Source organism: Zonotrichia albicollis, chromosome 1, assembly GCF_047830755.1.
Source record: "Zonotrichia albicollis isolate bZonAlb1 chromosome 1, bZonAlb1.hap1, whole genome shotgun sequence".
Taxonomy (NCBI): Eukaryota; Metazoa; Chordata; class Aves; order Passeriformes; family Passerellidae; genus Zonotrichia; species Zonotrichia albicollis.
In genome coordinates this window covers 79749423-79764032 of record NC_133819.1, presented here as the reverse complement: position 1 = coordinate 79764032, position 14610 = coordinate 79749423, and the positions used below count along the sequence as shown (strand labels likewise).

General features: G+C 42.2%; 1 protein-coding gene across 1 annotated transcript in view; it reads right to left on the bottom strand.

Annotated features, from left to right (window-relative positions):
• MYO10 (myosin X) overlaps positions 1-14610 on the bottom strand; it is a 166107-nt gene that overhangs the window by 26246 nt on the left and 125251 nt on the right. Inside the window, exons 20-23 of the mRNA XM_074545473.1 lie at positions 4905-5029; positions 4657-4771; positions 1406-1512; positions 239-448 (exon numbers count right to left, since the gene is read on the bottom strand). Of these exons, the coding sequence (XP_074401574.1) occupies positions 239-448; positions 1406-1512; positions 4657-4771; positions 4905-5029 (557 nt within the window). The remainder of the gene's footprint in view (positions 1-238; positions 449-1405; positions 1513-4656; positions 4772-4904; positions 5030-14610) is intronic.

Below are 14610 nucleotides of genomic sequence, written 5' to 3'. Positions count from 1 at the left end.
TGCTATGGCAATAGCTCAGCTTACAGAAATCATCTGCCACCTGAAACAGACAGCCAAAAATAAGATCACAAGAAATTTGTTTGTGACTATGAAACCACCATGATAGCTGTATATGTCTTTTAGCAAAAGCAGCAAAGGTTTCCAAAATCACTTGTTCAAGAACAGCCTGAAATAAAGGCTTTTAGACCAACACCTAACAAGGCACAGGCAGGACAGGGATATAAGGCAGAGACTGCACCTTTCTTCCTCCTCTCTTCTCCTTTCCTCCTCCTGTCTCCGCTTCTCCTCCAGTCTCTCCCTGTAAAGACGCCGAGCAAGCTGGCCTCGCCGCTGCTTCTGAAGGACTGTGGCTGCTTTCTTCAGGCACAGGAACTTCTTCCTGCCACTGAATGCTCTGTAGTTCTTCTGTATCACAACCACATAGTAGAGAACCTTTCTGTACCGCTTTCTGGGGGGAGAAAAGAAAGAAGCAAATTTGTAATGAAACAGTTGTGAGGGATCTTGCCTCGGTGACCTGCAATAGTGAGCCCGTGATAGTTCTAGCTCTGTGCTAGCTCCCCCACTGTTCACATTCTTGTCCCTTTGAGAAGCAAGATTCTCTCATTTCTTGACAGCACCCTGCGTGTCTTCATCAAGGAAATGCACGTCTTACATGTTCTTATGCTCCTGCCAAGGAGCTGCTAAAAAGACAGTTCTATGTGTGTGCACACATGCAGAGAAAGAATATACAGAGCCATCCCACATCTCTGAAAAGAAAGACCGTGCATAGCAAGACAGCTGGCATAAAAAAGGGATATTGTTTTTAAGTAACATACTGGTCAGAATATAAGAACAGGACTAATAAGCACATGAAAAGAAATTACCTCATTATGCAAACAAGCTTCCTTAAACTATCCTCAACTCACTTACAGAAAAAGCAGAGAAATAAATAGATGGGATGAGCAACTCCACCTAACACATAATGCATGAAGCCAGGCAATCAAGTCAAACATTAATCAGAAACACAGATTCTTCATCTCCAAGAACCAAATGGATTAGTTTTATTTTCCTTCTGTTTTCTTACCATGAAGAAGCAAAGATAAATCAGGATCTCAGCTGGTGACTTGGGGCAGCCCCACTAGGTGCCATCCAACTAGAGTTCCTACCATGGCTCTAATGCCATGATACAATCAGACAGATTCTGGCTGACTTCCAAATTTTTGCATTATCCTATTCATTATATTAAAACAATTCAAACTTTGCATTATTCATGAGTATTTTTAGCTGCTGTTTTTAAAAGCCACTTACAGGATTTGAATGCCTGGCCCCTACAAAATTGAGAATTGTGTCAGAAGGATTTAACTTCTTGACAACTCATCTATTTATTTCCAATCCTTGCTATTAATATCCCCATGCTGCCACTTACCGGGCTGCATAACCTAAGATGTGCGCTCGGATGATCATCGCTGCCTTGGTGACTTCTGCTTCCCTCTGCTTCTCCAGCTTGTGCTCTAAGGACTCCCGCAGAAACACCTGCAGAAGAAAAATTCTGACTTTACAAATTTTGGTGAGCGTCATATTTAAGGGAGAGCCAGATCAGTCTAAGCAGCAAGCCTCAGCTCTGAACTCAGAGAAAAATGTACTATTTCCTCAGCAGGCAGAAAAAAGAAAACCAGAATGTAGTCCTGTTAAAAGAAAACACCTGCAGATGATCCTCTAACTTTGGATTTCAATGGGAAGGGTCAGATTACTCTATTGTAACTTCTAATTGGGAGCAGGGTTTTTCCAAATGTAATGTAATTACTGGATTCATTAAACAGCCTTTCCCACCAGAGTAACACAGGCCAAAAAAGCTGCAGGGCTTAGCATGAACTTTCTAATCAGAGGGGCAGAAATACCACCCTGATAATCTACATTTTTCACAGGGACATCAGGCTCCACAACCCCCAACAAGGCTTGCAGTTTCCAAAGACATCGCTACAGGATTGCAGAAGTAGGCAGAAGTGAGAATGCCTTCATGTTCATGTGGGCTCGACTGTGTTTTCCTGATATTACATGGAGAGAGTGGCTGGAGCCAGACCTCCCACCAGAGCTGGCCACCCTCCCACAGACAGAATGCTTCCCAGGCTCTCTTCCAAGCACCAACCTGGACCATTCACCTAGTGCCTCTCAGAGGAGCCTTAGCACATACATTGACATAAACTGAGCTAACACAGCCTATTTTGCCTTAAATTAGTAAAACTGCTTCTCCAGTCAAGCAGGGGCATGGGGGAGGTGGCTTCCCTCTTCCACCTGCCTTGACATCTGCTCTTTACCACACGCTCACACAGTGGTGAGCTATCTGCTGTCAGCGCTTTTTCCAGCTCTTCTCAACTCTTCTTTTCTAAAGGCCAAGTATGCTGGTGTCAGCTATGGGTGACAACAGCCTGGCATGCTGCTGCCTCACACATGGGCAGCTGGAAATAGCCAGCTCAGTGACACTTTGATAATATGGGATGAGAGCCAGGCTGCACACCACAGCGTGGGGATGAGGAAAGCTCATGGACAGGGTGGGCTCTGCTAAGGGAGGAGGACTGCAATGACACATAAAAGCAGGAAGGCATCTTTGAAGTGCTGGGTGTTTTCTCTTGATGTGAAAAAAAAACCCCAAACCCAACCAAAATAATCTCACATTCCCCCTCTGTCTCCCCCCCCCCCCAGAAAAAAAAAACAAAACCAAAAAACAAAAAAAGAAAAAAAAACCAAACCCAAAAACCAAACCCAGTGGGTTTGGTTTCGACTTTTGGGGGTGTTCACAGCAAAAGAAGCTGATTTTTCCTCTGTGTTTACAGGGAAAACCAGCCCATCATCAAAGCCAAAGCAGCTCTCAAGGACAGGCACAATTGTGAGTTTTGAACAAAGCTAGAAAGGGACTTTCTAGTACAAGTTACCGAAGAAACAGAAACAGAAAAGTCTCACAGAAAGACTTAAAGTCACAATGCCAGTGCCACACTGGGCAGCTCTTTCTATATGAAGTTTTCCCTCAGGGAAAAACCTTTTCCTTCACTCAGTGGGCAATCTTTCTTTACTTTACACACTAACTTTTAAAAGCACAACAAAATTCTTCAGAAAAGCATTCAGCTACTTCTGGAATAAGAAATGGATGGTAAGCAGATGTTAAGCTCAGACTAACGCCTTTTTCTGACCAGGTGTATTGCAGCTTGAGAAATAAAGGACAAGGAAAAAAAATCACACTGAAGCCAAATCATTGCAATGCCATTATTATCCCTGTAAAATAATATCGGGGCAGGATAGTCCTCATCCCATATTCAGTCTGAAAGTAGCGTCCTTGGGCTCTTCTGCTGTTTAGGCAGTCTCACCAGTGCGCAGGCAGCTCCTGGGGCAGGATGAGCCCAGGCCACAGTTAGGGAAGTTACAACAGAGCTCTGGCTCCTGTCGAGGCCCTGATGAGCAGTTGATAAAAAACTATTTCTGATAAACATGTGTCCCTGAGATGCCAAAGCACTCTCCAGGGTCCATGCATAAACACTGTTAATATGCTACATCTGAAATAGACTGGGATGCACAGCCCAGCTCTGTAGCCCAATGCCATCACTGTGCTGTTTGTGAGCCATTGGCTAAAAAAATGGGATGGGAGATGACATCAATTGCCATCAAAATATTTCAGATTCTTTCTTCCTTCTTAGAGCAACTGTAAGACAATTAAAACAACTTTCCCAATGCAAATCTAAGAGTCCTTAAGCATACAGAGGAAGAGAAGAAATCCTTCCAAACCATCCAGTTGTGGGGAGAAAAGGAAGAACATTTCCTACAGAAATCACATTTGACAAGATATATTTGCTGCCTTATGGTACTAAAAAGTGTTTTTAAAAAGTTTTTAATATTTAGGAGATCTCAAATCCTGAAATGGAGGGGATCTTCTCCCAAGTCTGCAATGCTTTCATATCATTTGCTGAAATCTAAGAGCACAAATCACAAGCTGTTGTCTACAATCAAACTTGCAAAATGAGCACATAAAAACACATGGACTGTTCTATTTCTCAAATTAAAATTTGATTATTTAATTTATTCTAAAATAGTTTGATTTTTTTTCCTTTAAAGAAAAAAAATGTGGGTTCTCTGGTAGAGAACACAGGTTCTCTGGTAGAGCACACATCAAGGTCTAATGTACCTCTGGAAAAGACTCTCAGACTAGGATGGCAAACTCACACTTCTACCATGTGAACGCTGGCTAAAACTCTTCTCCCTGATTTCTGCCACTGAGGAGGTATTGGTTAGGTCAGTTTACTAGTTTGAGTGGAGCTCCCTGCAGAACAAAAGTGTTTCCCCATATGTTTCATACTTCTAAAAAATGAAAAAATCCAAATACCACATTTTAAGTTCTGATCCTGACCTGTGCTACCACTTGTGAACAGTGACACAAAATTCAGGTGGACTCTTTCTCTCTGACTGAAATCGCCAGTCAGTTTCTAAGTGCCTTAGACAGCAAATTCCTCAGCACAACCATTAATTGTTGCTTTAGGAGTTTCAAGAGCACCAAGAGGCATGCGCAGCTCCTTTAAAGGCCAGAAGTAATTACCATTGGAACTACATCTCTGCAGCTGTGCAGTCTAAATCCTGTCCCCTCAGCCTTGTATATGCACCAGCACCACAATATGCACAGTCAGGTTATTTTACCTTATTTTTTCCAAGCTGCCATTCAGTGCTTGTGTTGTCATACAGACGAAGTAAGACGGCACATTTCTCATTTAAATCTTCAGGGAGAGTTAAGTTTCTCATGAGGACTTTATACCTGGCAACCAAAAAGTATTTATTGCTTCATTTAAGAGATTAACTTCTATTTTTACCACATGATTATTTTTACTTTTATTCCTCAACATGGGAATATTGACTTACACTTGAAGTCCATGAGTCAGGGTGTTTACCTTTTATAAAAGTCTTGAAAGGGCCTCCGGACTGGGAAGCCAGCCCTCCGGATCCTGACCGTCTCCAGCATCCCAGAATAGCGCAGCTGGTTAAGCACCACGGTCTGATCAAACTGGTCTGGCATCTGCAATGAGCACGTTCAAAACAACAATTTTAATAGCAATGCTTAGAGATGTCAGGGGAAATAAAGAAGGGCAAATTGTATGAATCTGAAATGCACAAAGCCTAATAACTGGCTACACAATGTCTTAAAGGATATTAGCAGTCTTGAGCGTACAAAAATATCTACAGTATAGAAATCATGGGGTAATTACAGAATATAATTTCCACAGACAGGACATTTACAGCCATTTAATTCATCAACTCTTTCCATTTCATGTGTATGTGTAGGCTATTGCTGTGCAGGCAGAAACAACAGAAAGAAGCACCAGCAGTTAACAGGTCAACAGCTATAAGCTTGATTATTTTGCTTCTTCAGCAATTGAATTTAAAGTCCCTGTAGAGGATTCCAAATATTGAAGATACACAAATACAAGCCATATGGATGTAATAAAAAACAAAACCAGAAGGCCAGAAAATATTCAGTTTTTAGTGTATTGACAATTATCTGCTATGGATAGGGAGGAAAGTTTGCCAGTGGTACCTCAAATCTTAAATAAGCTGTATTTAAAAGAGTTTCTCCTTATTGCTATTCTGAACAGTAGAAATATTCTCTTATGTAAACAGACCCTCCCTGCTCATCTGAAGTAAGTTTCCCTTGGTTTGCCTGCAGTTCTTTCAGCATTGTTTTCCACTCAGAAAACAGATAACCCCACAGCCACTCAGTCATGCAATCCTGTGAATACTGATCAGCATGGTTCTGCCACTGGGAGCCTCAGGAATGCCCTCAGCCCCTCTGAGAACCCCCGAGTCACCTGTATTTTCACCATGGTTTGAGGTAACCCAGACAGAGCCATGCAAAGCTGCTCAAGACAGCACTAATTGCTACCTGGCAAAACAGGGGCAACCCCCACACGGAAATGCCACCACATGTAAACACACCATTTAATTCATCAGCATGAATTATCATCATCCACCTTAACCCATCAGCTGACCCTCCTTTGCAGCCATTTGCAGAGCTGGAGCACAGTGTTCAGTATTTTGCACATTCAGGAGGTGGGATTTCACAGATACAGCCAACAGTTCACATAGAGATCTGAAGTTCTTCAGCTGACAAAAGTGACAGCAAGATCAAGCCCTGGGAAACTGTCGATCAGAGGACTGTCTTGGTATTTATTAACTGGCTTTAATCATGCCTCTTGTTCAACTTAGCAAACAAATTACTCCCCCAAATTTTAACTTGACAAATAAATTCACCGTAATAAATAAATTACATCTCCAAATTTTAACTTCTTATAAAAAGTACCTTCAGGAAAGCACAGACTCAAAAGCTCATTTTAACTATCCAGTATAACCTTTTCCATCAGTGCCTTTATTCATGAAACCAACACTGTGTGCTAGTGGTGACACCAGAGCGAGAAAACTTGTCTGTGAAAGATGTGAACAAACCCATCTCCCTCAATGTGTTTCATCTGGATTTTGCCATGGTGAGTAAGATCTCTGTATTTCAGTGAACACTCAGCATGAATGCTTTCAGTGAGGGTATCAATCATGGCTGGTGCTGCCAGCAGGGATTCCTGGATGCGCCCATTGTATGGCATCCAAGTGTCAGGGAACCAGCCTGGCAAAGCTGCCCTTTGCATGTCCATGCGGCTTTTTTCATTGCACGTGGCCGATGATGCCCGCTGGGAAAGGCAGGGAATGGATACACAAGTACACACAGAAATCACAAGGAAAAGCTTTCACTTTTCACCTTGTGTAAGTCAAGGCTGATGTTTGCCACAAGCAGACATATCTCCTTTTTTTTTTCTTTAACCCTAAAACAACTTTTAGTCCTTTTAGCCCACACAAACTTGCTGGCTCAAAAGGTGGCGTTTTTCTCAAGAGTTGCAAACACAACAGTATTTTGGTGTGCTGAGGTGGGGAGGAAGATGCATGGATGGGAGTGGGCATACACCACAGCCAGACAAAATGCTGGTGACATGACAGATGTCTCCCTCACTAGACAGCCCCTCCCTCTGCAAGGGAGCAGCTCCTGCTTGAGAGACAGATGGCTGACATATCACCTAACCCTTTTATTGCCACCTCCAGGCACTTAACAAGCCAAAAGTCAGTGCCACACCTGGCTTGAAAGCTCATGTTACTGTTTAAAAAAAAACGAGTCACAGAGGAAGAAGAAACATTTTGGTAACATTTTCCCTACAACTACAGAAGTTTGAAACAGCTCTGCCCGGTCACCAGAAGGTGGAAATGTCACACAGATACCTAACTTCAAATGCAGTTTTTAAAAAAAAGCATAAACCATTGCAAGAGATGTTAGCATGCTATCAACACAGGACAACATGGAGACCATTGCAACTTCAATCAACTACTTTAAATGCCTAAGCCATCACTTTACATTACTTGCTATTTTTAATTACTCACAGACACGTGAGACATTAAATTGAAGGGTCAAATCCTGCTGGCATATCATTGGAATTACATCTGCAACAAGTCTGGCTGCTTTGAGAAAACAGGGTTGGTGATAAGAGATGTGCTGGATTTATCTCTTATGCTTTTCAATATGAAATACTAACAGATTCCCCCTCTCCCCCCATAGCAGAGATGATCTTAAGCACAACTTCTAGCAGGACTCCTCACAATTAAAGAAATCAATTGCATGTGCCTTTATTGAACTAGAGTGCAAGAACTGCACATATCCCACTTCTAAACTGCAGACACACCTCAGACAGAGTGACAACCATCTCTACTTGAACACTGCTTGGTGCAGCAATGAGTTAAACCTCCAATAGTATCAAATCTCCATGCAAAGGGTTACCTGTGCAGCTGATGATCACCTTTCCCTCTTTCCTGGTGCTCCTTCAGACCTCCTGTGGTAAGCAAGCTAACTTTCCAATTGACACCAAATACAGGACAGGACCTAGCTCTGGGGTCTGCTGAATTTCTACCACTTATGCTGTTAAAACTTGACTTGGCTCACAAATGAACACTTGGAAAGCAATTGTCTTCTCTAGGAAAACTTCAGATAGCAGAAACATGACTGATTTTGAAACAGTACATCTTCCAGAGTAAAAATTTGAAGTCATTCCTACAACTAAGACTCCTGCTAAGACTAAGTAAGATCAAATTTACAAAAGAGAAGGCAACAGAAAAGAAAGTGAATAGACAACTTTCAAAATTGTCTCTGAGATGCAATCAACTAAATTTTCAATAGATATTTCACTTTTATCATGGAATGGCAGTGCTGAACCACTCCAGCACACAAAATCATTGAACAACAGCTAGAGTGACATCAGTTAAGCCATGTTAAGGCACTGAGCAATATCAATGTGAAATTAATAACTACAAGCCAGGTCTGTTCCACATGATAAGGGTGCTTTTTTATTGTGTCACAGACACAACTTGTAATTCATTATTTCCCGGATCCAAAAGTCTCCACTGCATTTGCACCAGACAGCACCAAAGTCAAGATTTCAGCATGACCTGGAGTCTCAACTGGCGAGACTTTGGTTCCTCAAGCTGCTAAATGCTTGCTCTGATCTACAGTGAGTCTCCCAAAGGGCAGAGCTTCTGCCTGAAATCACAATTAGAAGCAGCCATTAGGACAGACATTTAACATCTATGCATAACTTTAATAATAAAATAGTTCTTCAGATTAGAGTTTGACTGAGCTTTAAGAAATAACTTTTCTTTTTCTTCCCTTTTCTTAGGACAGTACCTTTAGTGAAGACCCCAAGGTCTGAATAGCACAGAGAACACTTTTTCATTCTGTGCATCATTTGCACAGAAATAATTCATCTGCTGACACACAGAGCATACCTGACTTCACCCTGTGTAAATCCTTCTTCCTCCCTCAACTCCTGGCTGCCTCACCAGAGTACAGGCACAATAATGATGAATTACAGCACCCTCACAGGCTTTAGGCAGGCAGGAGGGAGTTAACAAAGAGATGGCAAGAGGGATAGGGGTGAGAGGAGAGAAGGAAAAAATCCCACTCTCTTGTTTCGGGATTTCCCTGTAAGAACTTGAGCAGAACTATGTCAGCTTTGCTACCGGACCTTAAAATTGTTGATTTTCCTGGCTTGGAAAAGTCTATACTGGAAGATACATGCAGAAAAAGAAAAGATGAAACAGACATAAAAAAATAATTTTTAAAATTTAAACACTAGTAACTTATTTTCAGTGTCTTAGTTTCTTTAAGTCTCCATTTTCACTCTTAAAATGAAATCCCAACAGTTTTACTCTAGAGAAAACCAGCAGAAATTAAGAAGAGGCCAATCTTTCTCTGCTTTTTAGGGGGTTTGGAACTAGTTTTCACATACAAATGTGTATATTTTGTCAGAAATAGCAAGACTTACTAAGCAAGCTGTTTCTGAAATGGTCCCCAGGGTTTTCTGATTTCAGTCAAGAGCTCCATGAGTCAAAACAAATGTCAGGCTTTCCTCACAGACAAGTTTGAAAAACGTAACTAGTTTAATTTCTAATATTTATAATCTAGCTGAACTAATACGAAGAATTCTGTATGCCCCTTGCTTGCCTTTTTAAAACCAAATTATGCTCAGTGATTCTCATCCAAATGTACTGCTTGGCAGCCTTTACTGGTGACAAGCATTCACGCCAGTAAGCTGAAAGAAGTGAAAGGGAAATGCCCTTGCCTGCAATAGGGAAATGCTCTGTGACACCAGAGCAGGCAGGGATAAGGCCTGCCAAACCTGGAGACTGCAACTGCACAGCTGTGTGCATGTCATCCCCCTAGCTCCAACAAACCCTTTCACTCCCTGCTTTTTGAGCCATCATTTCTTCAGTCATTTGCACCTTCAGCTTTGGTGACAACATTTCAACCTGAGAATTTATGTTCTTCCAGCACATAAAGCAAGGAGCACTAAAACCTGTGCATGTCCTGCCCGAGGAGAATCAAGCCCCACTCACCTAAAAGCCTATTTCAAAGGAAGAAACCCTCTACATTCTTCTCTAGCATGTAGCCAGCATGGAACAACTGGAACAGGTTTGGGTTGAAAGACACACAGCCTTGATGCCTGCTTTGTTTTGGAAGGCACTCCCTTACTGTCCCAGAGTACTGGTGTCCAGATAAACACCATAAACATACAGGACAATAAAAACAAAGAACTTGCCACAGGTATTATTTATTTGGGATTTCTACTGCATGGCACTGGCAAATCAAGGAATATTTCAATAAACCTGAAACAACAGTAAGTGTTTCACATGTCTCCTGGCCTTTTTCTGTACACCCACCCCAAAAATCCATGAACAGCCTTTAAAAATTATTAACACTGCTGGTGGTAACTTGCTAGAAAAAGAACATGAGTATATTGCAACAATCTTTGTGCCTCAAAGAAGTTCCACTGCAAACTCCATGCCAGATTTCCCTGCAAGCTCAGTAATGACAGGCTGGCTCTTTTTACAGTCTCCGCAGGTCTGAACCTGAAAGCACTGCATTTACCAGCAGCAATCATTTACACCATTAGCTGATCACTCCAACTCCTGCTACTGCATCTGACCTGCATCACTCATCCTGCAGCCCTGAGTATTTCAGATAAGAGACAGACTGCAAAATTAGCCACTCTCATGCCACAGGTTAGAGTTTCCTGGGCTAAAAATAGTACTGCACAGAAGGAACACTGTAATTTTAGAGGTCTTCTACTCTACCAAAACAGTCAAAGCAGGACCCTCAATAAATGAATGTGAAAATGCTTTTGTATTTATATTCAGCCTGTCACCCAGCTTACTTTAAAAGCAAGGGCATCCCAAGGACATTTTTAAGACTGCAGCCCATTTAAGAGCTGTGAAGCAGTACATTGCTACACTCACTACTTGCACTAGTGTTTAAAAATCTCATCTTGTCAAGACATTATCGAATTAGATCCATCCACAAAGATGCTGTGGTCATTTTTCAGATCCTACTTGACTATATTCAGCAGGAAGAAGAGCTGGAAGTAGCTTCTTTGTTGGGGAAAAGATGCTCAAATGATTCTGACTGGCATGCTGAGATTTCAATGCTTTCATCAACAACAAATAAATAATAAAATCCCAATTGCAGGGCTATTTAATATACTTTTTATTAGTTATTGTCCCTCTACTCTTGCATTCAGTCTTTCTGTTTGGTTTGTATGGACGAAAAGCCATCCCTGAGTAAACACACTCAGCCTCTTTGTGAACCTTCCTTTTTACAGGTATCCATAATTTCTTCTAAAGGAAGCCAGGATTTCCTCCCTCTCTCATATGGGCCCAGAGGAATGCCAGCTGCTCAGAAGGATTTATTTCTTAAACACTGGTTACAATTTTATGGAATAGAAAAGGATTGTTAAAGGCACAGGCTTAAATGCTGGAGATACCAAAGTTTTCTAAGGGCATATTTAGAGCTCTGTAAGTGATTGCCTAAACTTTCAGCTGAAGTGAACCCTTGTTGTTTGAATACATTATTCAGGGCCTCCATTGAAATTCACAGCCAGTCCCATGGGCTGTTTGTCCCAAAACTGCAGGCCCATCCATGTGAGACAGGCAATTAAAAGCATTAGGGAAACAGGGATTTAAGGTTTGAAGCCTTGCTGGCAGGGTCTCAGCATGCTGACAGAAGGTGTGACTCGCAGCGCAGACCCCAGCTGGAACTTTTCAAGGAGCCTCCTTTCCACCTGTGTGTAATCTGCTGCCATTTTATCCGAGGTCATCCTTAGCAAAGCCTTCAGTCCCTGCAGACTAAACCCCAATCTGGCCTCATTCTCCCCACATTGTGAGCAAGCAGCAGGCTTCTGAAGAGAATCAATCAGGCTGCCTGAGCCACAGACCGACCATGAAGAAACATGCTGGGAGGGACTAATTGCAGGGACAGCTATCCTTCCTTACCAACCCCACGTCGGGACAGCCAACACCAACATCTCCATTGTTCTTTATGGGTTAAGAAGATTTGTGCACACACCACTCCACATCTGCTCAGGCTGCACACAGACCAGCTGCAGGGAGAAACCCTGACCCTCCATGTCATCTAATAACTTACATAGACTGAGACCTCACCCCTCTTTTTCTTTTTTTTTTTTTTTTGTTTCAATTTTTCCACTGTAATGTCACTCCTCCATGACAGACTTTTTATCAATAGCTTGCAAGATTTTTTTTTTTTTTTGTTATTTGACAATTTACTGGCAGGCTGAGCATATAAACGCATTACTAAATGCTTAAAAACATGTTTTACCATGGTCCCTCTAACGTGATTTCTTACAGATAGCGGTGCTTGGTATAAAGAATTTATTCCCAAAAGATACAAAGTTTCATCAGGAAATAGGAAACTAAGATGGAAATACTTGAGAGAACATGTTTAAGATGAATTTTCTCTTGCACAGCCAAAGACTGACACAGCTGTAAAATCTCGTAGCAATCTGTGTAAGAACCTAATCCTGCGTGTTTCTAGTACCTGGTGCACTGTTACTACAAGTAATCTCACCCTTGAAAGCCCCCAAGAAGCCAGATCTCACTGATATGCTAACACAGGATCACTTCAGCAGTACATTCTCAAACAGTGTTGCAGATAACTTTGATCCACTTTATCACAATTTTCTTTGCTCTCCCAGGTGACACAAAACTGAGCAAGCCCTTTTCAGACTACAGCTGCATACAAGGGAAGAGAGGACAGAAGGTTTTTGCCTCCCCTTCTTTACTGCAGGTTTAAGTGAAAAGGACAAGGTAGAAGAATCTCACTTCCAGCTCATGGTGGGGTGCACTAACATTGCATTCCACAGAGGGACAAGGGACATCAACTTGTAGAGCACAAGGAGAGTAAAAGAGGATTCTGAATCCAAATCTGACTTTGTTGCCAGCTTCAGACTTGGGCACCCACCTGCTGCTTCTCTAGATCTCATCACACACTATCTCTTTGGGATCCCATGCCCAAATGCCATTTGCATCTTGATATTCTTCTATTTTGAGGCATTGCTTTAAAGAGAATACTTAAAATTCCCTGCTATCTCAGAAGTCAGTTCAGTGATTTGTGAGCAAAACTATGCTGCTCAGCTGTGTGACACAACAATCATGAATCACACCTCTGCAAACTACAAGATTTAGAGTAATAAAAGTGTCAGTTGGCTTTAGCTGATTTAAATGCGGAGTGTTCCTGCTTCTTGTAAAGCTCCAAGGGCGTGCAATTTCATAGCTAAAAAAGCTAAAATAAAATTCAAGAAACATTAAAAAGTCAGCACTTGATCATGCCCCCTTTTCAATACTGAGGCCACCAGCAGTTTTTCCAATGCATTTTGCCTCTGCATGCAGTTCATTCTCTCCATATAAGATGCCTACAAAGCACAAGGCTGACGTAATGCTCAGACTTGCTGCTCCGTGCCTTCTCAAGCAAGGAAATGTTTCAGAGCCACTCCTCTGCCGAAAAAAAAGTGTGTTAAAAAAGGTTTTATAAAATTTTCTCCTGAGTAGCCCTTTCTCCTCTCCTTCCTGTACCGAGCCTGTTGTTCGAAAGCCATAATGGGAAATCAGCCAGGCTTAAATCACAGCCAATATCTGATATGTGCAAATGAGGAACGCCGTGAAATATTCAGCCGAGCAGCTTTGTGTTGCTAGGACACCCGAGGTCGGGCAGCACTGAAAGGGCAGATTATTCCCAGCCCAGCACAGGGCTCCATTCACAGTTGCCTCTGGGCTCTGCTAGCCAGCCCTCCCAGAGCATCCCTGCCTCCCAACTCCCTGTGCTGGCCCTCCCTTGCCACAGTGCCCAGCACACAAACCCCTCTGCACCAAAATGTCCCAGTGGGCTGCACATGGCTCTGGCTCATTTGGGTCATTTCCAAAGGCTCGCTTCAACCTGAGGGAGCCCAGGGTACCAGGGGGCTGCTCCAGAGCCGGGATCCAGCAGACTTGCAGTGTGTGGTCTGGAGATCTCCTTAAAGTATCAGCAACCCTCTAACACTGCATTGAAGACCATTTTTAAGTCTAGAGAGGGGAAATTCCAGTTTACAGAGGCGATGGATTTCCCTGTAACCAGCACAGATGTCTACCTAGCTGACAGCAAGAATTGTGTGATGGTCCACATGAATAACCCAGCTCAATCCCATGTAACCGGTGTGTTAATTACTACTGCATCTTATATCTCAGTACATCTCACAAAGTGTCAGTCTAATTTTGGCATTTTTCTTCTAATTTGATCCTCTGAGCTGCTGTTCTTGTATTCCTAAACAATTTTACATTATATACTCAGGACTTGCTTTGCAACCGACTAGACAAGACACAAGACTAGTGAAATGTTTGTACACACACATATGTGTGTTTGCAGGGCAGGGGAAGAAAAATAAGGCAGTTGTTCATTCTTGTGTACATTAATTTCACAGAAAAAGGCAATAAATATGCTCTCCTTGGACAGCTTAGTTATAACACAACAGTCCTATCCCATCCTCCCACTGAGAGCTGGAGAGTCTCCTCCTTCAGTTCTTTGATGTTTTTGAGAACCACATCAAAATAAAAATAGATATTTCTGATAATTCTGAAATTTCCAGTGTAAGTCAAACAAAAAGCCCCTTGACTGATTTCTTCATACTTTATATAAACATGAGATGGCAGAGCTGTGTGGATCACAGCCCTCTGTGCTGCCACAGA